General features: G+C 53.4%; 1 protein-coding gene across 1 annotated transcript in view; it reads left to right on the forward strand.

Annotated features, from left to right (window-relative positions):
- The window catches only part of flcn (folliculin), a gene marked incomplete at its 5' end in the record, with an annotated part of 29,839 nt that extends 2,213 nt beyond the window's left edge, over window positions 1–27,626 (forward strand). The window contains 9 exon segments of the mRNA XM_042346406.1: window positions 4,481–4,647; window positions 11,053–11,144; window positions 18,798–18,943; window positions 20,429–20,542; window positions 22,382–22,505; window positions 24,865–24,918; window positions 24,921–24,974; window positions 25,495–25,597; window positions 27,176–27,626. Coding sequence (XP_042202340.1) covers window positions 4,481–4,647; window positions 11,053–11,144; window positions 18,798–18,943; window positions 20,429–20,542; window positions 22,382–22,505; window positions 24,865–24,918; window positions 24,921–24,974; window positions 25,495–25,597; window positions 27,176–27,386 — 1,065 coding nt within the window.
- Between the last annotated feature and the right edge of the window lie 274 nt (window positions 27,627–27,900).

A 27,900-nucleotide genomic window follows, 5' to 3' on the forward strand; every position in this document is an offset into this window, starting at 1 on the left:
TTGAACTGGATCCTTTGAAGGATAGGGAGCCAATGGAGTCGGGCAAGAATGAGGGAGATGGGGTCATGGAGTTTGGTGCTGGAGAGGACACGGGCTGCAGAGCTCTGGATTATCTGCAGCTGTGGAGGGAGGAGTTGGGAAGGCCGACACGCAGGCATTTGCATAGTCGAGTCTGGAGGTGATGAAGGCATGAACAAGAGTTTCAGTGCCTGAGGGGAGAGGTAGTGGCGGAGTCTGGTGATGTTACGGAGGTGAGGGAAGGCAGAGCGGGTCATGGCTTTGATGTGGGGGAGAAAAGACAGTTGAGGTCGAACAAGACCCCCAGGTTCCTGACTGGCGATGAGTTGGTGAGTTGCAGTGGGCATCCATGGAGGTTGATGCTGCCAGAGCCTGAGGTGCGGAGGCGCTGGTGCGAGTCAATCAGGAGAGCCTTAGTCTTAATCACATTCAACTGTAGGAAATTTGCCCTCAGCCAGGACTTGGTGTCCGACAGACAGTCTGTCAGGACAGCAGTGGCCCTGGAGTCGAGGGTGGAGGCAGAAAGAGAGAATTGGTGCCATCCGCACACATGTGGAAGTTGACCCCATGTCTGTGGATGATGTCCCCGAGGGGGAGCATATAGATATTAAAGAGGAGACAAGGACCGAGCCCTGGGGGACGGCAGACGTGACAGTGCGGGGGGTGGAGGAGAAACCATTGGAGGCAACAAAGCGGAGACGGTGAGAGAGATAGGAATCAAACCAGACAAGGGCAGGTCAGTGAAGATAATAATAATAATAAAATAATCCTTGCATTTGATATAGCGCTTTTCAAATGCAAGGATTATTATTATTATGAAGTAAAGAGGAGAGGCGGTATATGAGGGTGGAGTGGTCGACAGTGTCGAAGGCGACAGAGAGGTCAAGGAGGACAGAGAGGCAGAGGGAGCCCTGATCACAGATGGTCAGAATGTCATTAGTGACTGTGACCCCCAGGGCTGTTTCCGGGCTGTGGGCAGCGCGGAGCCGGATTGGAGAGGTTTAAAGAGGGAATAGCGAGAGAGAAAGGAGCGGAGCCGGGACGCAATGACTCATTCCAGGACCTTGGAGAGGAATGGGAGGTTAGAGATGGGGAGGGAGCTGGAGAGGAGGGAGAGGGGTCCAGGGAAGGTTTTTTCAGGATTGGGGTAATGGCGGCTGTTTTTAGGGTTCAGTTCCCACCCCACCTTTCACTATCTCTCTCTCATACACACAATCTCTCACTCTCTCTCTGTCTCTCTTGCTCTCTCTCCCCAGGTGTATGAGAGCAAGTGCTATGGCTCTCTCTGTCTCTCACTCTCTGTCTCTGTCTCACACTCTCTCACTCTCTCTCTGTCACTCACTTGTTCTCTCTCTCTGTCTCTCGTTCTCTCTCTGTCTCTCTCCCTCCGCAGGTGTATGAAAGCAAGTGCAATGGCTCTCACTCTCTCTGTCTCTCACTCTCACTCACTCGCTCTCACTCGCGCTCTCTCTCTTTCTCTCTCTCTCTGTCTCTCCCTCTCTCCCCAGGTGTATGAGAGCGAGTGCTGTGGCTCTCTCTCTCTCTGTCTCTCTCTCTCTGTCTCTGTCTCTTTCTCACTCTCTCTCAGTCTGTCACTCACTCTCTCTCTCTCTGTCTCTCACTCGCTCTCTCTCTCTGTCTCCCACTCTCTCTGTCACTCACTCGCTCTCTCTCTCTGTCTCACTCTCTCTCTGTCTCTCTCTCTCCCCCTCCACAGGTGTATGAGAGTGAGTACTATGGCTCTCTCTCTGGCTCTCACTCTCTGTCTCTCACTCTCTGTCTCTCTGTCTCTTTCTCTCTCTGTCTCTCTCTCTTCCCAGGTGTATGAGAGCGAGTGCTATGGCTCTCTCTCTCTGTGTCTCACTCCCTCTCTCTCTCTCTCTGTCTCTGTCTCTCTCTCTCTCAGTCTCTCTCTCTCACTCTCTCTCTGTCTCTCACTCTCTCTCTCTCTCTCTGTGTCTCTCACGCTCTCTGTCTGTCACTTACTCTCTGTGGCTCTCTCTCTCTCAATCTTTCTCTCTCTCTGTCTCTCACTCGCTCTCTCTCTTTCTGTCTCTCACTCTTTCTCTCTCTCTGTGTGTTTCTCACTCCCTCTCTCAGTCTCTCACTCTCTCTCTCCCCCTCCGCAGGTGTATGAGAGCGAGTGCTGTGGCTCTCTCTCTCTCTCTCTCTCTGTCTCTCATTCCCTCTCTCTCTGCCTCTCACTCTCTCTCTGTTACTCACTCGCTCTCTCACTCTCTCTGTCTCTCACTCTCACTGTCACTCACTCGCTCTCACTCGCGCTCTCTCTCTCTCTGTCTCTCTCTCTCTCTCTCTCTCTCTCCCCAGGTGTATGAGAGCGAGTGCTGTGGCTCTCTCTCTCTGTGTCTCACTCCCTCTCTCTTTCTCTCTCTGTCTCTGTCTCTTTGGGCTTTGGTGAGACCGCACTGAGAGTATTGTGTGCAGGTTTGGTTTCCTTATTTAAAAAGGACATACTTGCCCTCGAGGGGGTGCAGCGTAGATTCACTCAGTTAGTTCCTGGGATGAGGGGACTGACCTATGAGGAGAGGCTGAATAAACGAGGGCTGTATTCTCTATAGAGTACAGAAGAATTAGGGGGGATCTTATTGAAACATATAATTCTTAAAGAGCTGATAAAGTAGACACTGAGGGTCTGTTTCCCCGGTGGGAGAATCTATAACCAGAGGTCACAGTCTGAAAATTAAGGGTCAGCCTTTTAGAACAGAGTTGAGGAAACATTTCTTCACTCAGAGGGTAGTGACTTTATGGGGATAGGGCGGGTAATCAGAGTTAGGTCTGAAGATCAGCCACGATCTTATCGAATAATAATAATAATAATAATCCTGGCATTTGATATAGCGTTTTTCACGTCGGGAGGACGTCCCAAAGCGCTTCACAGAACACACTGTAAAGTGAATTGACTGTATATTTGTGGGCGAACGCAGCAGCCAATTGCGCACAGCAATGTCCCACAAACAGTCGTGGATTGAAAATGACCAATTTATTATTGTATTGTTTTGGAGGATTATTATTAGGCTCTGTGTGGAGTAAGGAAACTTGCCCGAGGTTTGGCCCTCTGCCTGGAATTGAACTCAGGTCTCTAACTTGCAAAGCGAGTGCTCTAACCACTGAGCTACAGGACTCCACAGAATGGCGGGGCACAGGCTCGAGGGGCCGAATGGCCGACTCCTGCTCCTAATTCTTATGGTCATATGTCTCTCACACTCTCTGTCTGTCTCTCTCTCTGTCTTTCTCTCTCTCTCCTCAGGTGCATGAGAGCGAGTGCTATGGCTGTCTCTCTCACTGTCTCTCTGTCTCTCACTCTGTCTCCCCCTCTCTCTCAGTCTCTCACTCTCTCTCTATTTCTCTTTCTCTCTCTATATGTCTCTCTCTCTCTCTCTCTCTCTCTCTCACACTCATTCTCCCCTGGTGTATGAAAGCGAGTGTTATGGCTCTCTCACTCTCTCTCTCTCTCTGTGTCTCACTCGCTCTCTCTCTCTCTGTCTCTCACTCTCTCTCTCTCTGTCTCTCTCTCTCTCTCGCCGCAGGTATATGAGAGTGAGTGTTATGGCTCTCCCTCTCTCCCTCTCTCTCTCTCTCACTTTCTCTCTCTGTCTCTCACTCTCTCTGTCTCTCTCTCACTCTCTCTGTCACTCACTCTCTCTCTTTCTCTCTGTCACTCACTCTCTCTGTCTCTCTCTCTGTCTCTCTCTCTGTCTCTCACTCTCTCTCTCTCCCTGTCTCTCTGTCTCTCTCTGTCTCTCTCTCTCTCGCCGGAGGTGTATGAGAGCAAGTGCTATGGCTCTCTCTCTCTCTCTCTCTCTCTGTCTCTCTCTCTCTCTCTCCGCAGGTGTATGAGAGCGAGTGCTATGGCTGTCTCTCTCTGTCTCTCTCTCTCTCGCCGGAGGTGTATGAGAGCGAGTGCAGTGGCTCTCTCTCTCTCTGACTCTCACTCTCTCTCTCACCACAGATGTATGAGAGCGAGTGCTGTGGCTCTCTCTCTTTCTGCCTCTCACTCTCTCTCACTGTCTCTCTCTCTCTCCCCAGGTGTATGAGAGCGAGTACTGTGGCTTTCTCTCTCTCTCTTTCTGTCTGTCTCTCTCTCTCCGCCGCAGGTATATGAGAGTGAGTGTTATGGCGCTCCCTCACTCTCTCTCTCACTTTCTCTGTCACTCACTCTCTCTTTCTCTTTCCCTCTCTCTCTCACTCGCTTTCTCTCTCTCGCTCTCTCTGTCACTCACTCTCTCTGTCTCTCACTCTCTCTCTCTCTGCAGGTGTATGAGAGCGAGTGCTGCGGCTCTCTCTCTCTCTGTCTCTCTCTCTCTCTTGCCACAGGTGTATGAGAGCGAGTGCTATGGCTCTCTCTCTGCCTCTCACTCTTTCTCTCTCTCTCTCTCTCTCTGTCTCTCACTGTCTCTCTCTCTCTCTCTCTGCCTCTCACTGTCTCTCTCTCTCTCCCCAGGTGTATGAGAGCGAGTGCTATGGGTGCCCTCACGCCTCTCACAGGATGAACGCCGTCTTCACACCGGGGACTTTCCTCCATCAGAGAAACGGAAACGCAGCTCGTTCACTGGCATCACTCACACAGGCCACAAGTCTGTGGGCATCACTGCACGGCAGCTTCAGCTGGTCAGTCCTTCTCACCCTCCTCATCCTCATCTCCCCCATGCTCACCTTCCTCATCATCACTCCCTCATTAGAGATGGATTGACACGCAGATCTGAACTATAATTCTCAATGGCTGTCTCTCACACTTTCTCTGTCTGTCTCTCACTCCCTGTCTGTCACTCGCTCTCTCTCTGTCTCTCACAATCTGTCTCTCTCACACTCTCTGTCTGTCCCTCACTTTCTCTGTCTGTCTCTTACTCTCTTGCTCTGCCACTCATTCTCTTTGTCTGTCTCTCTCTGTTTCTCACACTCGGTCTGTCTATCACACCCTCTATTTGTCTCTCACTTTCTTTGTCTGTCTCTCACACTCCCTCTGTCTGTCTCTCACACTCTCTTGTCCGTCTCACACTCTCTCTGTCTGTCTCACACTCTCTCTGTCTGTCTCTCACTCTCTGTCTCTTCCTCCCAATCTTTCTGTCTCACACTCTCTCTATCTATCACACACTCTCTGTCTCCCTCTCTCTCTCTCTCTCTCACATTCTCTTATCTCTCACTCTCTCTGTCTGTCTCTCACATTCCCTCTGTCTGTCTCTCTCTATGTCTGTCTCTCACTCTCTCTTTCTCTTTCTCTCACAATCTGTGTGTCTGTCTCTCACACTCTGTCTGTCTCTCACTCTCTCTGACTGTCTCTCACTCTCTCTGTCTCTCACAATCTGTCTATCTCTAAATCCCACTGTTTGTCTCTCACACTCTCTCCGTCTGTCTCTCACTCTCTGTCTATATCTCACTCTCTCTATTTCTCACAATCTGTCTCTCTCACACTCTCTGTCTGTCTTTCACTCTCTCTCTCTGGCTCTCACATTCTCTGTCTGTCTCCCACTCTCCCGCTCAGCCTCTCACTCTCTGTCTGTCTCTCACACTCTTTCTCTGTCTCTCACATTCTCTCTCTACCTTCCACCCTCGCTCGCCTCCACTGGTTCCCCATCCCCCAGAGGATCGAATTCAAGATCCTCATCCTCACCTACAAGGCCATTCACGGCCTCGCTCCCTCCTACCTCTCCGACCTACTATCCCCCTACCTACCCCCCGTACCCTCCGTTCCTCTGGCTCCGGTCTGCTCCACACCCCCCGCCCCAACCGCCCGACCATCGGTGGCCTTCAGCCTCTCAGCCCTGAGGCTCTGGAACTCCATCCCCCGGTGCCTTCGCCGCTTCCTCCCTTTCCTTCTTCAAGGCCGGTCTCAAGGCCTTTCTCTTTGACCTTCAGCCTTCAGCTCCGCTCTTGACTCCCTACCCCCTCCTCGCTCCCTCCCTTCCCTCCCCTCACCCTGACCATTTCCCCCCTCCTCGGGTCCCGACCCAACTGTCAAGCGGCTTGGGACGTCCTCCCGACTTGAAAGGCGCTCTATAAATGCAATCTTGTTGTTGTTGTCTGCGTGTGTTTGTGTGTCCGTCTCTGTGTCTGTGTAAGTCTGCATGTCTGTCTTGTGTATGTAACTGTGTGTCTGTGTAGGTGTGTGTCAATGTGTGTGTTTGTGTGTGTGTCTCTATTTATACCATCTCTGACCACCAGTTAATCTCCCTCAACTCCCATATCCCTCTCCCCGCTGCCTCCAAACCTACCACCATCTTCTACCACCCATGGAAGAAGATTTCCCCACAATCTCTCTCCGCTGCCCTGAAATCCTCTGAACTCCTCCCCCTCTGGCCCACCTCTTGCACCAACCCACTTGCTGCGCTCACTCTTCTCCACAGCACCCTCTCCACCACACTCAACGTCCTTGTCCCCCTCCCTCCCAAACAGTCTCCTATTTCCAATCCTCACCCTGGTTCACCAGCCACCTCCACTCGCTCAAGGGCCAGGTGCGGGCAGCCAAACACACTTGGCTCAAATCCGGCCTAACGGTCCACCGGCACATCTGGCTGGAATTCATCAAAACCCACTGCTCCACACTCGCCTCAGCCAAATCGTCCTTCTATTCCAGGTTAATCCTGGAGGCAAAGGGCAACCTCAGGCTCTTGTTCTCCATCACTAACCGGCTCCTCCGCCCTCCTGCCACACCTCGCAGATTCTTTCCTTTGACTCCCACTGCGAGGAAATGCTGGACTTCCTCGAGTCCAAAATCGAGGGAATCCGCTCAGCTGCCACTGCCCTCTCAACTTCCACCCCCTCCCTACCCCCACCACACTCCAACCACTACCCATCCCTCCTTCCACACCTTTGACCCTGTCACCTCCTCCTCTGTCATCACCACCATATCCTCCATGAAGCTCACCACCTGCTCCCTGGACCCCATCCCCACCCCTCTCCTTAAATCCCAACTCCACCTCCTTGCCCCACTACTCACCGATATCATCAATTTCTCCCTGTCCTCCCCCCTCAAAACAGCCATCATCACCCCCACCTTCAAGAAACCTTCCGTTGACCCATCACAGCTATCCAGCTACCGGCCCATCTTAAACCTCTCTTTTCTGTCTAAGGTCCTTGAGCGAGGCATCGGCTCCCAGATTCGCTCTTTCCTCTCCTCCCTCCATGAGCCCCTCCAATCGGGTTTCCGTGCTACCCTCAGCTCTGGTCAAGGTCACAAACGACATCCTGACCAGTGTGACCAGGGCTCCCTCTGCCTCCTCGTCCTCCTCGACCTCACAGCCTTTGACACCGTGGACCACTCAATCCTCCTCCACCGCCTCTCCTCCCACCTCAACCTCCAAGGTTCTGTCCTTGACTGGTTCAGGTCTTTCACACCACCTCCACTTCATCCCAGCAAACGACTTCTCCTCCAGCCCCCGCACCGTCTCGTACGGTGTTCCTCAGGGCTCTGTCCTCAGTCCCTTCCTCTTCACTCTCTTCATGCTCCCCCTTGGTGACATCATCTGCAGACATGGGGTAAATTTCCACTTGTATGCAGATGACACCCAACTCTACCTCTGCCTCCATCCTGAACTCCAGGACTACTGAGGTCCTGACCGACTGCCTGTCCAACATCAAGTCCTTCATGAGGCTCTCTTGATTGGCTCGCGCCAGCGCCTCCGCATCTCGGGCACCCCTCAGGTTGCTGAAACCCTCACCCACTTAGTCATCAGGGTTGGATTATGGGAACTCTCTCCTCATCGGTCTTCCCAACTTCACAAGCTGCAGATCATCCAAATCTCTGCAGCTCGTGTACTCTCACCAGACTCCCCGTCCCCATCACTCCCACCCTCGCCCGTGCCGTTCACTCCCACCCTCGCTCGACCCCAGTGACTCCCCATCCGCCAGAGGATCAAGTTCGAGAACCTCGTCCTTACTTTTAAGGCCTCACCCCCTCCTACCTCTCTGACCTGCTGACTCCCTACCAACCTGCCCGGTCCCTCCACTCATTGGTCTCCGGCTGCTCCATGTCTCCCACCCGAACACCCCACCATCAGTGGCCGAGCTTTCAGCCTCTCTGCCCACACGCTCTGGAACTCCATTCCACGGACCCTTCGCCTCACTTCCTCCCTCACCTCCTTCAAGCTCGGTCTCAAGACCTTTCTCTTGGACCGTGCCTTTGGTCTCCCCTCACCCCTACACCACCTCTCCCCCATGCTCGGGCCCCGACACCTGACTGTTCAACACTTTGGGATGTCCTCCCGACATGAAAGGCACTCTATAAATGTCATTTTGTTGTTGTCTGTCTCTCACACTATCTATCTGTCTCTCACTCTCTCTGTCTGCCTCTCTCTTTGTCTGTCTCTCGCTCTCTCTCTGTCTCTCACTCTCTCTTTCTGCCTCTCACTCTCTCTGTCTGTCTCTCACAATCTGTCTGTCTGTCTCACATTCTGTCTATTTCTCACACTCTCTCAGTCTGTCGTTCACACTCTCACACTCTCTGTCTCACTCTCTGCCTCTCTTTTTGTCTGTCTTTCACTCTCTCTCTATCTCTCACTCTCTTTCTGTCTCTCACTCTCTCTGTTTGTCTCACTCTCTCTCTCTGTCTCTCACAATCTGTCTGTCTCGCACTCTCTGTCTCTCGCATGCTCTGGCTGACTCTCAATCTCTCTGTCTGTCTCTCATACTCTCTCACTGTATGTCTGTCTCTCACACTCTCTGTCGGTCTCACAGTCTCTCTGTCTGTTTCTCATATTCTCTCTGTCTGTCTCTCACTCTCTCTGTCTGTCTCTCACACTTTCTGTCTGTCTCACACTCTCTCTGTTTGTCTCACACTCTCTCTGTCTGTCTCTCACACTGTCTGTCTCTCACACTCACATACTCACTGTCACACTTTCTGTCTGTCTCTTTCACACTCTGTGTCACACTCTTTTTCTGTTCTCATTCTCTCTCTGTCTCGTTCAGTTTCTCTCTCAGTCTGCCTCTCTCTCGGACTCTCTCTCACATATTGTCTCTCACACTCTCTCTGTCAAATTGTCACAGTTTCTTTCCAGCATTTCTCGGCCCCTCGCAATCTGGCTCGATGCCCCCCCTCCTCTCTCACACACTCTTTTTTTGTCAGTCTCTCTCTGTCAATCTCTCAGTCAGGGTCTCTCTTTCAATCTTTCTCCTTTCAGTCTCTCTCTCTCTCTCTCTCTGTTTGTTTCTTTCAGCCTCTCTCTCAGTCGCTGTCAGAGTTTCTCTTTCAGTCTCTCTCTCTCAGTCTATCTCTCAGTCTCTCTCTCTCTCGGACTCTCTCTCTGTCTCACCACCACTATAACCCACATGACACTGACCACCTGCACCCTCGACCCCATCCCTTACCTCCCAGCTCTACCTTCTTGCCCCCCTACTCACAGACATCATAAACGTCTCCCTGTCCACTGGCACCGTTCCCACCCCTTTAAAAACTGCCGTCATCACTCTTATCCTTAAAAAAACCTTTGTGGACCCTTCCCTGCCCTCAAACAACAGCCCCATCTCCAACCTCCCTTTCCTTTCCAAGGTCCTGGAATGAGTTGTTGCTTCCCGGCTCCGCTCCTTCCTCTCCCGCTCTCCCTACACAAACCCTCCAATCGGGTTTCCGTGCCGCCCACAGCATAGAAGCCGCCTTGGTCAAAGTGACAATCTGCGATCAGAGCTCCCTCTGCCTTCTCGTCCTCGACCTCTCTGCTGCCTTCGATACCTTTGACCACTCTATCCTCCTCCACCGCCTCTCCTCTCACCTCAACCTTCACAGCGTTGTCCTTGATTGGTTCACATCGTACCTCACACACCGCCTCCACTTCATCTTCTCAAACGTCTTCTCCTCCAGCTCCCGCATCGTTTCGTGTGGCATTCCTCAAGGCTCTGTCCTTTATCCCCTCCTCTTCAATATCTATTTGCTCCCTCTTGGTGACCATCATCCACAGACATGGAGTCAACGTCCACATGTATGTGGATGACACCCAACTCTCTCTCTGCCCCCACCCTTGACTTCAGACCTCATTGCTGTGCTGACAGAATGTCTGTCAGACGTCAAGTCCTGGATGAGGGGAAACTTTCTACAGTCGAACGTCAACAAGACCGAGGCTCCTGATTGGCTCTCGTCAGCGCCTCCTCACCTCAGGCGCTGACAGCATCACCATCCCTGGGGCTCACTCCCCCTCGCTGAGCCAGTCCCGAACCTTGGGGTCTTCTTTGACCCTCAACTATCCTTTCTACCCCACATCCATTCGATGACCCGCTCTGCCTTCCCCACCTCCACAACATTACGTCCCTCACATCAACCCCCCCACCCCCCACACTATTGGTGGGTGGGCCTTCAGTCACCCTGCCCCACCCTCTGGAACTCCATTCCGCAGTCCCTCCACCTCGCCCCTTTCCTTGCCTCATTCAAGACCCATCTCAAGAACCTCCTCTTTGACAGTGCTTTTGATCTCCTTGCTTTCCCCCCCTGCCCTCCACCCTCCCCGACCCCGACCCCCAGCTTGGGTCCAAAACATTGACTGTCCAATGCGTTGGGACGTCCTCCTGACGTGAAAGTCACTATACACATGTCATTTGTTGTTGTTGGTGTTGTTATCTATCTCTCTCTCTCTGACTCTCTTTCAGTCGCTCTCTCTCTCTCTCAGTCTATCTCTCTCAGTCTCTCTTTGTTAGTTTCTCTCTCTGTCTCAGTCTCCCTCTCAGTCAATCGCTCAGTCTGTCTCTCAGTCTCTCTCTCTCCCTCAGTTTCTCTCCTCTCTCTCTCTCTCTCTCTCTCACACAATCTGTCTTTCTCAGTCTCTCCCTCAGTCTCTCTCTCAATCTCTGTCTCTGTCTCTCAGTCTCTCTCTCACCTCCAACCATTACCCTCCATCCCTAACACTTACGTGTGTGTGACTGACTGACACACTCACACACTCGCTCTGAGCATCTCACACAATCACTCCACCTGTTTCGCACACTTGCCTGCTTCTCGCACATTCACTCAGTCTGTCTCACCGTCACGCATGTCGGACCCATGTGCAAGTCGTGTGCGTGTGACTGACTGACATGTGTGTTCCTGCGTCGCAGGCTGTTGAAGGCGTGTGGAAGCCGTGTCACAGAGAAACTGTTGGAGGGAGCGCCCACTGAGGACACGTTAGTGCAGATGGAAAAACTTGCAGGTTTGTTTGTGTTGGAGTTTGTGTCTGTGTGTGTATCTGTGAGTGGGTGTCTGTGTGTATGTGCCGGTGGGTGTGTGAGTGGGTCCGTGAGTGGATGTTTGTGTGTGTGTGTCAGTGTGAGTATCTGCGTGTCTGTGAGTGGGTGTCCACGTATGTGTCTGTGTGTGCACCTGTGTGTGTCTGTGTGTATGTATGTGAGTGTATGTGAGTCTGTGTGTGTGTCTGTGTGTGTGTATCTGTGTCAGCCTGGGTCTCCCTCCCACCCTTTGTCTCCTTCCCCTGTCCGTGTCTGTGTTTGTGTCTCTATTTGTGTCTTTCTATGTGTTTCTGTTTGTGTGTGTGTGTTTCTCTCTATTTGTGTGTGTCTATGTGTATCTGTGGGTCTGTGTGAGTGTGTATGTGTGTGTTTGTGTGTCTGTGTGTATCTGTGTGAGTGTGTATGGCTGCGTGTGTGTGTGTGTCTATGTGCGTGTATGTCTTTGTATGTCTGTCTGTGTATGACTGTGTGTATGTGTCTATCTGTGTTTATATGTGTCTCTCTATTTGTGTGTGTCTATTTGTGTGTGTCTGTGTGTGTCTCTGTTTGTGTGTGAGTCTGTGTGCATGTGTCTGTATGTGTGACTGTGTGTCTCTTGTGTGAGTGTCTTTGTGTGCATTTGTGTCTGTGTGTGTGTTTCTGTGTCTGTGTGTGTGTGTGTCTCTGTGTGTGTGTGTGTCTGTGTGTGTGTGTGCGTTTGTGTCTGTGTGTGTGTCTACATGTGTATGTGAGTCTGTGTGTGTGTGAATGTGTATCCCTTCCACACACCATTCTGTCAACCGCTCCCTCCACATCGGACTACAAAACGTCCGCTCCCTCTGTAACAAGGCCCTGGTCATCAACGATCTCATCCTTGATGGGAGCGTTGATATCATGGCCTTAACGGAAACCTGGCTCACCCCAGGCAACACCTTCCCCCTCACGGAGGCCACACCACCCGGCTACACCTCCCACCACATCCCTCGCCCCAACCGCCGTGGCGATGGTGTATGCCCTATCCCCCTACTCCTTGGCTCTTTCCCCTCTTTTGAGCACCTCACCCTCTCCCACCCTTCCCATCTCTGACTCAAAATCCTCCTCCTCTACGGCCCCCTAAAACCTCCCCCACCTTCACCTCCGACACCTCCTAACATGTCTCTGCCTCTGCTCTGATCACCTCATCATCCTGGGCGACTTCAACCTGTACTTCGCCCCCTCCTGCTCCACCTCCTCGGACTTCTCCTCCCTCCTCTCCTCCCTCCTTCCTCCCTCCTCTCCTTCCTGCTCTGCTCCCTCCTCTCCTCCCTCCTCTCCTCCCTCCTCTCCTCGCTCAACCCTCCACATCAACTCCCCCACTCACAGTCACGGCCCCCACTCGATTTGGTGATCATCTGGGGCATCAGTGTCTCGGATGTCACCATTACCGACAATGGCCGTCTCCGATCACCACTTCATCTCCTTCACCACCTCCAACCCCCTCCCCTCCTCCACCCCCCTCCCCACCTCCAGCCCCCTCCCCACCTCCACCCCCCTCCCCTCCTCCACCTCCCTCCCCTCCTCCACCTCCCACCTCCACCCCCTCCCCTCCTCCACCCCCCTCCCCACCTCCACATCCCTCCCCACCTCCACCTCCCACCTCCACCTCCCCTCCTCCAACCCCCTACCCACCTCCACCCCCTCTTCCACTCCCCTCCCCTTCTCCACCTCCACTCTCCACCTCCATCCCCTCCCCACCACCACCCCCTTCCCCACCTCCACCTCCCATCACCATCTTCTACCGCCCCTGGAAGAAGTGACCCCCACAATCCCTAACCGCTGCCTTGGAGTCCGCTGAACTCCTCTCCCTCTGGCTTCAACCCTCACTGACCCCTCTTCTGCTCTCACCCTCCTCCACAACACCCTCTCCTCCACACTCAACACTCTTGCCCCCATCACCCCCCGTACTGTCTCCTACTCTCGCTCCTCCCCCTGGTTCACCCCCACCTCCGCTCACTGAAGAGCCAGGTGTGGGCCCTGAACGCACCTGCCTCAAATCTGGCCTAACGGTCCACCAACAAATCTTGCTGGACCTCCTCAAAACCTACCGCTCCACTCTAGCCTCGGCCAAGTCGTCCTTCTACTCCAGGATAATCCTGGAGGCAAAGAACAACCCCAGGCTACTGTTCTCTACCACATCCCAACTCCTCCGACCCCCCCGCCACCCCGCGCAGGTCATCTCCTCCAACCTTCACTGCGAGGAGAGGCTGGATTTCCTTGAATCCAAAATCAAGGGAATCCGCTCCGCGGTCACTGCCCCTCCAACTCCCACCCACCCCTTCCCTCCCACAATCTGATCCCCACCCGCCCCCCACCCCCTCCCTCCCACACTCCGACTCCTACCCGTCCTCCCCTACACACCTTTGAATCCATTTCCCCACCCTCTGTCACCAAACTCATCCTATCCCTGAAACCCACCACCTGCTCCCTGGACCCCATCCCCACTCCACTCCTTATCTCTCAGCTCCACCTCCTTGCCCCACTTCTCACAGACACCATCAACTTGTCCCTCTCCTGTGGCTCTGTTCCCATTCCCCTAAAAACTGCCACCATCACTCCCACTTTGAAAAAACCCTCCCTTGATGCGTCGCAGTTATCAATCTCCGGCCCATCTCCAACCTCCCCTTCCTGTCCAAGGTCCTTGAAAGCGTTGTCACCTCCCAACTGCGCTCTTTCCTCTCTCAACTCCACGACCCCCGATGTACTGACAGCTGTCTGTCCGACATCGAGTCCTGGACGAGAGAGAACTTTCTTCAGCTCAACGTGCACAAAACTGAGGCCCTCCTGATTGGCTCACGTCAGCGCCTCCGCACCTCAAGCGCTGACAGCATCAGCATCCAAGGCCGCACTCTCCACCTCTCAAAGCCATCAGGAACCTCTGGGTTCTGTTCGACCCTGAGCTGTCCTTTCTCCCTCACATCTGCGCCACAACTGGCACCGCCTTCCATCACCTCCGGAACATGGCCAGACTACGGCACTACCTCACCCCTCACGCGGCTGAAATTCTGGTCCACACCTTTATCACCTCAAGGCCGGACTATACTGTCCCGCACCAGGCTTTGTGACTACATCACTCCCACCCTCGCTCGCCTCCACTGGTTCCCCGTCCCCCAGAGGATCGAATTCAAGATCCTCATCCTCACCTACAAGGCCATTCGCAGCCTCGCTCCCTCCTACCTCCCTGACCTACTATCCCCCTACCTACCCCCCCGTACCCTCCGTTCCTCTGGCTCCGGTCTGCTCCACACCCCCCGCCCCAACCGCCCGACCATCGGTGGCCTTCAGCCTCTCAGCCCCGAGGCTCTGGAACTCCATCCCCCGGTGCCTTCGCCGCTTCCTCCCTTTCCTCCTTCAAGGCCGGTCTCAAGGCCTTTCTCTTTGACCTTCAGCCTTCAGCTCCCCTCTCGACTCCCTACCCCCTCCTCGCTCCCTCCGTTCCCTCCCCTCACCGTGACAATCTCCCCCCTCCTCGCTCCCTCCCTTCCCTCCCCTCACCCTGAACATTTCCCCCCTCCTCGGGTCCCGACCCAACTGTCAAGCGGCTTGGGACGTCCTCCCGACTTGAAAGGCGCTCTATAAATGCAATCTTGTTGTTGTTGTCTGCGTGTGTTTGTGTGTCCGTCTCTGTGTCTGTGTAAGTCTGCATGTCTGTCTTGTGTATGTAACTGTGTGTCTGTGTAGGTGTGTGTCAATGTGTGTGTTTGTGTGTGTGTCTCTATTTATGTGTGTATGTGTGTGTCTCTCTGTTTGTCTGTGTGTCTACCTTGGTGCGTGTGTCTCTTGTGTGTGTGTCTGTGTGTCTATGTGTATGTATGTCTGTGAGTGTGTGTGAGTCTGTGTGTCTGTGTGTGTGTGAATGTCTGTATCTGTGTGTGTGTTGTGTCTGTGTGTTTTTGTGTGTGTCTGAGTGGGTCTCCCACCCACCCTCTGTCTGTCCCCCCTGTCCTTCCCCTCAGCACAATGAGCCCCTCTGCACCACCTTAAGCCCCCACAGCCTCCCCCACCGGCTGACAATGTCCCACTTACCCCCCCGCCTCTCATCCCAACGCATCCCCGACCCAAGCTGGCCCTCCCTCAAAATGCTCCCCTCCCTGCAACTCTCCCGCTCTGTCCTGCTCTCTCTGCCCTCCCCACCTCCTATCTCTGCTTGTTCCGCCCCTACAGCCTTCCTCTGCTCCAGCCTGGGAATCCTCCCCCGGGCTCATCGCGGTACTCGGCCCTGGCTGTCCAGCAGCAGCCACACCGACTGCTTCATTCCCCACTATCCCCGCAAGCCACCCCGGACTCTGACCCCGGAGGCTAACCTCTCCTCCTTCAACCACATCCCCACCCTCCCTGCCAACCAACCTACTACCCCCTCCCATCCCACACATCCCCCTGCCAACTGCCCACTCCGCATTGGCCTTCAAAACGTCTGCTCCATCTGCAACAAGACCCTCGACGAGAACATTGCCATTATGGCCCTCACGGAAACCTGGATCACCCTGGTGACACCTTCCCCCTCACTGAGGCCACATCACCCGGCTACACCTACCACCATGCCCCACACCCCAACCGTCGTGGCGGTGGTGTGGCCCTCATCTCCAGGGTCTCACTTGCCCTGTCCCCCTACTCCACCGGCTGTTCCCCTCTTTTTAACACCTTACCCTCTGCCATCCTTCCCACGTCTCTCTGAAAATCCTCCTAATTTACCACCCCCCAAATCCTCCCCCACCTTCACCTCTGACATCTCCACACTCTTTGCTTCCCTCTGCCTCTGCTCCGACCGCCTCATCATCCTCGGCCACTTCAACCTCCACTTCAGCCCCTCTTGCTCCATCTCCTTAGACTTCTCCTCTCTCCTCTCTCAACTCTCCCTCTACATCCACTCTGCTACCCACACCCACGTTCACCCGCTCGACCTGGTGATCACCCAGGGCCTCAGCATCTTGGATGTCACCATCACCGACAAGACCATCTCTGACCACCAGTTAATCTCCCTCAACTCCCATATCCCTCTCCCCGCTGCCTCCAAACCTACCACCAACTTCTACCACCCATGGAAGAAGATTTCCCCACAATCTCTCTCCGCTGCCCTGAAATCCTCTGAACTCCTCCCCCTCTGGCCCACCTCTTGCACCAACCCACTTGCTGCGCTCACTCTTCTCCACAGCACCCTCTCCACCACACTCGACGTCCTTGCCCCCCTCCCTCCCAAACGGTCTCCTATTTCCAATCCTCACCCTGGTTCACCAGCCACCTCCACTCGCTCAAGGGCCAGGTGCGGGCAGCCAAACACACTTGGCTCAAATCCGGCCTAACGGTCCACCGGCACATCTGGCTGGACTTCATCAAAACCCACTGCTCCACACTCGCCTCAGCCAAATCGTCCTTCTATTCCAGGTTAATCCTGGAGGCGAAGGGCAACCTCAGGCTCTTGTTCTCCATCACTAACCGGCTCCTCCGCCCTCCTGCCACACCTCGCAGATTCTTTCCTTTGACTCCCACTGCGAGGAAATGCTGGACTTCCTCGAGTCCAAAATCGAGGGAATCCGCTCAGCTGCCACTGCCCTCTCAACTTCCACCCCCTCCCTACCCCCACCACACTCCAACCACTACCCATCCCTCCTTCCACACCTTTGACCCTGTCACCTCCTCCTCTGTCATCACCACCATATCCTCCATGAAGCTCACCACCTGCTCCCTGGACCCCATCCCCACCCCTCTCCTTAAATCCCAACTCCACCTCCTTGCCCCACTACTCACCGATATCATCAATTTCTCCCTGTCATCCCCCCTCAAAACAGCCATCATCACCCCCACCTTCAAGAAACCTTCCGTTGACCCATCACAGCTATCCAGCTACCGGCCCATCTTAAACCTCTCTTTTCTGTCTAAGGTCCTTGAGCGAGGCATCGGCTCCCAGATTCGCTCTTTCCTCTCCTCCCTCCATGAGCCCCTCCAATCGGGTTTCCGTGCTACCCACAGCTCTGGTCAAGGTCACAAACGACATCCTGACCAGTGTGACCAGGGCTCCCTCTGCCTCCTCGTCCTCCTCGACCTCACAGCCTTTGACACCGTGGACCACTCAATCCTCCTCCACCGCCTCTCCTCCCACCTCAACCTCCAAGGTTCTGTCCTTGACTGGTTCAGGTCTTTCACACCACCTCCACTTCATCCCAACAAACGACTTCTCCTCCAGCCCCCGCACCGTCTCGTACGGTGTTCCTCAGGGCTTTGTCCTCAGTCCCTTCCTCTTCACTCTCTTCATGCTCCCTCTTGGTGACATCATCTGCAGACATGGGGTAAATTTCTACTTGTATGCAGATGACACCCAACTCTACCTCTGCCTCCACCCTGAACTCCAGGACTACTGAGGTCCTGACCGACTGCCTGTCCGACATCAAGTCCTTCATGAGGCTCTCTTGATTGGCTCGCGCCAGCGCCTCCGCATCTCGGGCACCCCTCAGGTTGCTGAAACCTTCACCCACTTAGTCATCAGGGTTGGATTATGGGAACTCTCTCCTCATCGGTCTTCCCAACTTCACAAGCTGCAGATCATCCAAATCTCTGCAGCTCGTGTACTCTCACCAGACTCCCCGTCCCCATCACTCCCACCCTCGCCCGTGCCGTTCACTCCCACCCTCGCCCGACCCGTGACTCCCCATCCGCCAGAGGACTGAGTTCAAGATCCTCGTCCTCACCTTTAAGGCCATCCATGGCCTCGCCCCCTCCTACCTCTCTGATCTGCTGACTCCCTACCAACCTGCCCGCTCCCGCCGTTCATCGGGCTCTGACCTGCTCCATGTCTCCCGCCCGACCCCCCCCACCATCGGTGGCCGGGCTTTCAGCCTCTCTGCCCCCACACTCTGGAACTCCATCCCATGGTCGCTTCGCCTCGCTTCCTCCCTCACCTCCTTCAAGGCCGGTCTCAAGACCCTCCTCTTCGATCATGTCTTCAGTCCCACCTTCCCTCACCCCTACACAACCCCTGCCCCCCTCCCCCACCAATCCCCCACTCTCGGGTGCTGACCTCTGACTGTCCAGCGCCTTGGGACGTCCTTCCGACGTGAAAGGCGCTCTATAAATGTCATTTTGTTGTTGTTATTGAGTATGTCTATGTGTTTGTGTGTGTTTCTGTGCGTGTCTGTCTGTGTGAGTGTGTATGTCTGTATGAATGTCTGTGTGTGTGTGAATGTCTGCATATGTGTTTGTGTTTGTGAGTTCTGTCTCTATTTATGTGTCTGTATGTGACTCAGTTTGTGTGTGTGATTGTCTCTGTTTGAGTGTCTATGTGTCTATGTGTCTGTGTGTCTATGTGTGTTTGTGTGTGTGTGTGCCTCTTGTGTGAGTCTCTGTGTGTGTTTGTCTTGTGTCACTGTGTGTGTGTGTGTATGTCTGTGTGTGTGTCTGTGTGTGTGTCTGTCTCTTGTGTGAGTGTCTCTGTGCACTTGTGTGTCTGTATGTGTGTGTGTCTGTATGTGTCTGTGTATATATCTGTGTGTGTATATTTAATGTGCGTGCGTCTGCCTGTATGTGTGTGTCTATGTGTGAGTGCAGGCGTGTGTGTGATTCTGAGCAAGTGTGTGAGTGAGTCTGTAACCTCCTGTGTTGTGTCACAGAGCAGGAAGAGGAGGAGAGGCAGAGCTGGGGTGTGGGGGCGAGTGTACATGGCTCCCTGAGTGTGAGTTCACATCCCCCACATGCACCTTGGGCAACAAGCACCAGCCCCCAACAGGGGTTCACCTCCCTGAGGCACATGCGGCAGGTTAGTGAACACTCACTCACACATTTGCTCACTCTGCCTCACCCTCACAAGTCCACGTCTCACACACTCGCTCGCCCACGTACTCATTCTGCCTCAGCCCTCGTTTGCTTCACACATCTCGCACACTTGCTCACACACTCTCACTATCTCAACCTCATGCTCGCTCCACACGTCTTGCACATTCACCTGCACATTACTCGCTCTCTGACCTCACTTGCTCCCATGCATCTCAAAATTGCTGTGAGCGTGCTTCACACTTTCTCTGTCTTGAACACTTGCTTGCACTTCCTCACACACTCGCTTTATCTATCCCACCCTCACACTCGCTCTGCATGATTCTCACTCGCTGTGAGTGTGCCTCAGACTGGACATGTGTCTCAGTGCGTACGTCTCTCACTCTGCATGTGTCTCGCTAGCTGTGAGTGTGTCTCAGGCTAATGTTGGTGCATGTGTAAGGTGCTGTGTCTGACATTGACTCTGTGTGTGTGTAAGATGCTGGGCTGTGAGTATATTGTGTATATGTATAAGGTCCCCTGTGCTTGTGTGTGTTTTCAACAACAACAAGATTCCATTTATAGAGCGCCTTTCACGTCGGGAGGACGTCCCAAGGCGCTGTACAGTTGGGTCAGGACGACGAGCAGGGGGGAAATGGTCAGGGTGAGGGGAGGGAAGGGAGGGGGCGAGGAGGGGGGAAATGGTCAGGGTGAGGGGAGGGAAGGGAGGGGCCGAGGAGGGGGTAGAGAGTCGAGAGGGGAGCTGAAGGTCAAAGAGAAAGGTCTTGAGACCGGCCTTGAAGGAGGAAAGGGAGGAAGCGGCGAAGGCACTGGGGATAGAGTTGCAGAGCCTCGGGGCTGAGAGGCTGAAGGCCACCGATGGTAGGGCGGTTGGGGCGGGGGATGTGGAGCAGACCGGAGCCAGAGGAACGGAGGGTACTGGCAGGTAGGTAGGGGGATAGTAGGTCGGAGCAGTAGGAGGGAGCGAGGCCATGAATGGCCTTGTAGGTGAGGATGAGGATCTTGAAATCGATCCTCTAAGGGATGGGGAGCCAGTGGAGGGGAGCGAGGGCGAGGGTGAGGGCGAGGGTGAGGGTGGGAGTGATGTGGTCACTGGTGTGGGACAGTACACGAGCGGCAGAGTTCTGAATGACCTGCAGTGTGGAGGGAGGGCCGGGAAGGCCGGCGAGGAGAGAGTTCCCATAGTACAGCCTTGAGGTGATAAAGGCGTGGACCAGAGTTTCAGCAGCGTGAGGGGTGAGGTAGTACGATATTCCGGAGGTGATGGAAGGCGGTGCCAGTTGTGGCGCGGATATGAGGGAGAAAGGACAGCTCAGGGTCGAACAGAACGCCGAGGTTCCTGACCGGCTTTGAGAGGTGGAGAGTGCAGCCTTGGATGCTGATGCTGTCAGCGCCTGAGGTGCTGTGTGTGTGTTACACTGTGTGTGAGACGTGTGTAAGGTATTAAGTGTGTATGTAACTCTCATACTAGGTGCTGGGTGTGAGCCAGTTCCGAGTTCTGGCCTGGAATGTGCTGATGGGAAACCAAGTGATCTGGAGAGGAGACAACATGGCCATCGTACACACTGGCATCCGTGTGCTCTCAGTGAGTCTCACACTCACACACACACTTACACACGCACACATTTACACTTATACACTCACATAGCATCATCCACACCGGCATCAACTCAACAACTTGCATTCACACCGCACGCTCACACACTCAGCATCCCAGAGCGCCTGACGGTGGTGGAGCACGACGCTGAGCCCAGGGGAGGGGGAGGGGGGTGGCCAGGTGCCTAACAGTCAAAGAGGAAGGTCCACAGATTCGACCTGAAGATGGGGAAGGAAGGGACAAAACGGAGAGTTACAGGGAGAGGGTTCCAGAGTTTTGGAGCATATTGGCTGCTAATGGTGCAACAGAGGGCACCAGGGACGTCCAGCAGCTGGAGTCAGTGGAGTGGAGGCAGCGGGTAGTGGGTTGGGGGGGGGTGAGCATGTGGGAGAGGTAGGAGGTGCCAGGGCATAAAAACTAGTGTGAGGATCTTGAAATCGATCCGTTTGGGGATAGGGATCCAATGGAGCCCGGCTAGAGCTGATGTGATGGGGGGATGGAGTTTAGGGCAGTGGGGAGTTTAGTATGTGACGGAGTTTAGTATGTGGGCAGCGGAGTTTGGGATCAGCTGGATCCTGTACATGGTGGAGCTGGGAGAACGGGAAAGAGGGTATTTGAGAAGTCAAGGTGGGAGGTGATGAACACATGGACGAGTGTTTCGGCTGCTTCTGGGGTCAGGTACGGTTAGAGGCGGGCAATGTGGCAGAGGTGGAGGAAGGCGGTCCTGGTCAGGGACTGGATGTGGGGAAGGAAGGCAGTTGGGAGTCACACCTGACGACTAAGTTACGCACTGACGGTTAAGTTTGAGGGATGGGCCAGGGAGGTTGAGGAGGTCAGAGCCACAAGATAGAAGACGTTGGTGGGAGTCAATGTTTATGGCTTCCATCTTGTCAACATTTGAGTTGTAGGAAGTTTTCGCTCATCCAGGCCCTGATGTCTGCCAAACAAGCAGAGAGAACATCGGCGGAGCTGGAGTTGCAGCTGGAGGAGGAGTAGTAGATTTGGGTGTTATCCGCATACATGTTGAAGTTTACCCCATGTCTGCGGATGATATCGCCGAGAGGGAGCAAATAGATGAGGAAGAGGAGGAGGCCAAGGATGGAGCCTTGGGGTACCCTGCAGGTGACTGAGCGGGGCAGAAGACGAAGCCATTTGAGACAATAAAGTGAAGGCAGTTTGTTAAGTAGGGCTTGAAGCAGACCAGTGCGGTCCCACTGAGGTGGATGAGGGAAGAGAGACGGTGGAGGAGGATGGCAAGGTCGACTGTTAAACACGGTGGTGAGGTCCAGGAGAATGAGGAGGCAGAGGGAGAGAACATCATTGGTGACCTTGTCAAGCTCTGTCGCTGTGCGATGGACAGAGCGGAAGGTGGTGGGCTTCATCTGGGAGATGGGGTTGAGAGGGAGGGCGAAGTAATTGGGGCAAAGGAATGGTAGGAAGGGGGTAGTGGCAGGAGCTGTGGCGGAGAGAAAAGGCGGTGTGGATGGTCTGGGTGGGGTGGGAGGGAATATTCGGGGTTGGGGGCGGAGGGGCAAGGATGATGCAGCCAAGCAGATATTTTCGATCTTTGACACGAAGAATCCAGGCCTACTTTGACGTTAGAGGTGAGGATGGAAGCAGTGTGCTCTCAGTGAGTCTCACACTCACTCACATAGTTACACACGCACACAGCCATCCTCATCGGCATCGGTGTGCTCATGGTGAGACTCACTCACTTCCACACGCACCTACACGCTTACACGTACACACTCACACACAAGCATATGCATGTCTCTAACCCTGATCTGGGAGTGTAGAGGGAGCTTTACTCTGTATATCTGTCTCCAGACTATGCTACCCGTTGGGTGTGTGCGTATAATAGCATACAGTGACTGCTATGAAGAAACTTATCGTTGTAATTTTCTGGGTATTAAATCAACGGTAAAACTCCCAGCTCACATCCTGTCCTCAGGTACGTGTCACCCCTAGACATGGGTGAAGCTCTCTCTCTTTGTCCATCTGCCTCTCACCCCTCAATCCATCCCCTGACTTTCCCAAGTCTCTCCATCTCCCTTTCACAACTGAATCCATCCATCAGAGGTCTCTCTCCCTCTCTTTCGGTCTTTCTCTGTCTATGTCTCTGTCTCTTTCGGTCTCTGTTTCAGTCTCTTTCTCTTTCAGTGTCTCACACTCACAGTCCCTCTCTCAGTCTGTCTCATATTCTTTCTTGTATGGCTAGAATGGTTCAGATCATACCTCACACACCACCTGCACTTCATCTCCACTAAGTTTCTCCTCTAACCCCGCACCGTCTCGTCCTTGGTCCCCTCCTCTTAAATATCTGCACACTCCCTCTTGGTAACATCATCCACAGACATGGGGTCAACTTCCACATGTATGTGGATGACACCCAACTCTCTCTCTGCCCCCACCCTTGACTCCAGACCTCATTGCTGTGCTGACAGAATGTCTGTCAGACATCAAGTCCTGGATGAGGGGAAACTTTCTTCAGTTGAACGTCAACAAGACCGAGGCTCCTGATTGGCTCTCGTCAGCGCCTCCTCACCTCAGGCGCTGACAGCATCACCATCCATGGCTGCAAACTGGGGTCTTGTTTCTGATCTATATGCTCCCTCTTGGGGATGTCATCCGCAGACATGGGGTACTGTGGAGTCCTGTAGCTCAGTGGTTAGAGCACTCGCTTTGTAAGTGAGAGACCTGAGTTCAATTCCAGGCAGAGGGCCAAACCTTGGGCAAGTTTCCTTACTCCACACAGAGCCTAATAATAATCCTCCAAAACAAAAACAATAATAAAAAATTGGTCATTTTCAATCTACAACTGTTTGTGGGACATTGCTGTGCGCAATTGGCTGCTGCGTTCGCCCACAAATATACAGTCAATTTACTTTACAGTATATTCTGTGAAGCGCTTTGAGACGTTGAGAAGACGTGAAAAGCGCTATATCAAATGCAAGGATTATTATTATTATTACACTTCCACACGTATGCGGACGATAACCAACTCTATTTTTCCACCTCCACCACCATCCATAAAATCCAGGTCATACAAAACTCTGCCGCCCACATTCTCACCCGCACCAATCTCCGCTCCCCGATCCCCCCAGTCCTGGCCAAACTGCACTGGCTCCTGTCCCAGAGAGGATCCACTTCAAGATCCTCACCCTTGTCTTCAAATCCCTCCACTCCTCTGCACCCACCCGACCTCTCTGACCTCCTCTCTCCTGAAAACAATACCCGTTGCCTTCAATCCTACGGGTCTGACCTCCTCCTCGTCCCCCAAGTCCTCCGCTCCACCCTGCGCGGCTGTGCCTTCAGCCACTGCGCCCCGAGGCTCTGGAATCTCTTCCTCACTCCCTTCACCTCGCTCCCTCCCTTCCTATTTTCAGGTCTCGGGTGAAGACCTTTCTTTTCAACCGCGCCTTTGGTCACCTCCCCCCTCCGCCCCCGGTTCAGCACCGGGATCCATTACTGTGAGGCGCTCTGAGACGCCGTCCGGCAATCCAAGTTGTTGTTGTTGTTTGACCCTCAACTATCCTTTCTACCCCACATCTGCGCCATGACCCGCTCTGCCCTCCCCACCTCCACAACATCGCCTGGCTCCACCACTGTCTCACACCGCAGCCCCCGAGACCCTCACACATGCCTTCATTACAACCAGGCTTAACTATGCCAACTCCCTGCTTGTCGGCCTCCCCAACTCTTCCCTCCACAGGCTGCAGATCATCCAGAACTAACTCTGCAGCTCGTGTCCTCTCCTGCACCAGGCTCCCTGACACCATCACTCCCATCCTCACCCGACTCCACTGGCTCCCCATCACACAGAGGATACAGTTCAAAATCCTGGTCCTCATGTTCAAAGCCCTCCATGGTCTTGCTCCCCCCGAACTCTGCGACCCCCTACTATCCTGCTCGCTCCCTCCATTCAGCGGGCTATGGCCGGCTTCACGTCCCCCGCCTCCTTCCCCCCCTGCCCTCCACCCTCCCTGATTCCGACACCCAGCTCGGGTCCGAAACACTGATAGTCCAGCACCTGGGGACGTCCTCCCGACATGGCAGGCACTGTACAAATGTAATTTGGTTGTTGTTTCTCTCATATTGTCTCCCCCTCCCCTCTCTCAGTCTCTCTCTGTCTCACTCTCAGTCTCTCTCTCTCTCTCTCTCTTAGATTCACTCTCAGTCTCTCACAGTGTCTCCCTCTCTCTCTCCCTCGGTCTCTCTCTCTCTCTCCACAGTGTCTCTCTCTCTCTCTCTCTCTCTCAGTCTTTCTCAGTCTCTCATCCTATCTGAGTCTCTCTCTCTTCTGTTTGTAGAGTTCTGTGTGTTAGTTGATGCCAGGCCATCAGACCGCTCTGGGCTGATCTCAGATTCAGTAAATACCAATTTACGGTGACCAGTGCCACAACAGTTAACACAGACAGAGGTAAACAGCGCAGTCTCTGTCTCATCATTCTCTGTCTCTCTCTCTCTGAATCTCTCCCTCTGTCTGTCTTTCTATCTCTCTTTCTCAATCTCGATCTTAATCTCTCTCTCTGTCTCTCTCTCTGTCTCTTTCTCTCTCTGTCTCTCTCAATCTCTCTCTCTCTCTCTTCGGTCTCAGTCTTCCTCTGTGTTGTCTCTCTCTCTGTCTGTCCTCTCTCTGCATCTCAGTCTCTCTGTTTCCCTATCTCTCTGTCTATCTCTTTCACTCAGTATCTCTCTCTCTGTGTCTCTCTCTTCAGTCTCTCTCTGGGTGTCTCTCTCTCTGTCTCTCTCTCTCTCTGTGTCTCTCTCTCAGTCTCTCTCTGTGTATTTCTCTCTCAGTCTGTCTGTCTCTCTCAGTCTCTCTCACTCAGTCTCTCTCACAGTCTATCTCTCACTCAGTCTCTCTCTCTGTGTCTCTCTCCCTCAGGCTCTCTGTCTCTCTCTCAGTCTCTCTCTCAGTCTCTCTGTCTCTCTCTCAGGACCAACTATATTGACGAAGCTCGAGGCTGCTTTACAGAACGAGAGTCTGTCACTGGACGTCGTCAGTCAGTGTCTGATCTGCCTGAAGGAGGAGTGGATGAAGTAAGTGCGTGTCAGTATGTGTCTGTGTGTTTGTGTATCAAGTTTCCTTCCTCTGTGTTTACCAGCAGTAAGTAGGAACCCGCTTGTTAGTCAATTGGCATTCGCTTTCCCGGATAAAAATTTCTTAAAAATAAAAAAATCTGGTCCTTCAATCCATGACTGTGGGGAAGTCGCTGTGTGCAAATGGCTGCCGCGCTTCACCCATAAAACACACAGTCACTACACTTTACGGAATAACCTGTGAAGCATTTTGAGACGTCTCAAAGACGTGATAAGGCTCTAAATCCAATGCAGGGATATGATTATTGTTTAGTGTGTGAGTGAGAGAATGTGTGAGAGCATGAGGGAGAGAGAGCAATGAGGGAGAGAGAGACTGAGAGAGAGAGAGAATGAGAGAGAGAGTGCGAGACAAGAGAGTGAAAATGAGAGGGAGAGAACCTCAGTCTTTCTGTTTCTTTCTCTCAGTGTCTCTCTCTCTCTCTCTCTCGCTCTTGTCAGTCACACTCTGTCTCTGTAGTCAGTCACTACACTTTACTGTGTATATCCCTGTGAAGTGTTTTGAGACGTCTCAACTACATGGTGAGACATTGTATGAAATGCAGGATTATTATTTTGTGTGCGTGATGAAGTGAGAAAGTGACAGAGACAGTGAGAGGGAGCGACAGAGAGTGCGAGAGAGACTGTGAGAAACACTGAGTGTGAGAGAGAGAAAGAGAGAGAGAGACTGAGTGAGACACAGACTGAGAGACTGTAAGATTACTCCAACGCACTCCTCGCCGGGCTCCCCAACTCCACCATTCAGCTCATTCAGACTCTGGCGCCCGCATACTGACACCCACATACCGCCCAAACTCCACGTCCACATCTCACCAGCTCTGGCCCAGGCTTCAGTGGCTCCCCATCACCAAACAGATCGACTTCAAGATCCTCACTCTCATGTTCAAATCCCTTCCCTCCCTGGCCCCTCCCTCCCTCACTCCCTCACTCTCCAACCTCCTCACTCCACAATACACCACCCGGAGCCTCCGCTCGACTTGGACAGGTTCCTGCTCATCCCTCACACCCTCTGCCCCACCATCGGAGGTCGCGATTTCAGCCACTGCGCCCCCAAACTCTGGAACCCTCTCCCTCAATCCCTCCGCCTTGCCCCCTCTCTCCCCTTTTTCAAGTTCCACCTGAAAACCTTCCTCTTTGACCGTGCTTATGGCCACCTCCCCCCACTCTAACACCATCCCACCCAGCTCAGAGTCAGGCTCCGCCACTGTTAAGCTCTGAGACATTGCCCTCGTGGAGGATGATATATAAATGCAAGTAGTTGTTGTGAGCGACTGAGACACAGACAGTCAGAGAGAGACTGAGATAAGTACATACACAGCAATATTCATTTTACATAATGTGTTATTTATGTGTTGATAATGCGAAAGTGTCAACGCCAGCTTATCAATGATCTGATGGTTTGACAATTTTACAGAAAATTTCAGGGATTTCACAAAGTCGCTGGTTTCACAAGTTTTACTGTAACATAAATACAGTATAATGAGTGCCTTCTGACACTCTTTTTCTCTCTCTGCCCCACAGAAAGGTTAAAGTTCTCTTCAAGTTCAGCAAGGTTGACAGGCGAGGGAAGGAGCACTCGCACACATTACTGGCCGTGTTGGGAGCCACAGACGAGGACAACATCAAACTGCTCAAGTTCTGGATGACAGGACTGAGCAAAACCTACAAATCCCACCTCATGTCAACTGTCAGGGGGGCAGCCATCAGCCCAACCCCCCAGCCCAGGAACTAAAGAGATCATAACCCTCTCTCTCCCTTCCTCTCTCCCTGTCTCCCCCAACCCCCCACTCACTCTCGCCCTCTCTCTCCCCTGTTCTCTCACCTCTCTCTCTCCCTCTTTTGCCCATATCTTTCCCCTTGTCCCCCCCTCTCTCTCACTCTCTCGCGCCCCATCATCACATCCCCAGCATTGATTTACACTCCCAAAAGACAGAAAGACAGAGAGAAACTGAGAAAATTTCCCATATCCCACCCACACATGGAAATCCCAGAGAGAGATTGTTGGAATGGAATGCTCTCTCTCCCAGTCTCTCTCTCCCAGTCTATCTTTCCCTCTTTCTCACTCTCAATTTGTGGAATCCTGTAGCTGAGTGGTTGGAGCACTCACCTCATAAGTGAGAGGACCTGGGTTTGATGCCCGGGCAGGGAGAAACCTTAGGCAAGTTTCCTAATTCCACACACGCACCTCTGTTTATCTAGCAGTAATAATAATACTTGCATTTTATATAGCACATTATCACTTCTTT

The sequence above is a fragment of the Callorhinchus milii genome, unplaced genomic scaffold (assembly GCF_018977255.1).
Source record: "Callorhinchus milii isolate IMCB2004 unplaced genomic scaffold, IMCB_Cmil_1.0 Scaffold720, whole genome shotgun sequence".
Classification (NCBI taxonomy): Eukaryota; Metazoa; Chordata; class Chondrichthyes; order Chimaeriformes; family Callorhinchidae; genus Callorhinchus; species Callorhinchus milii.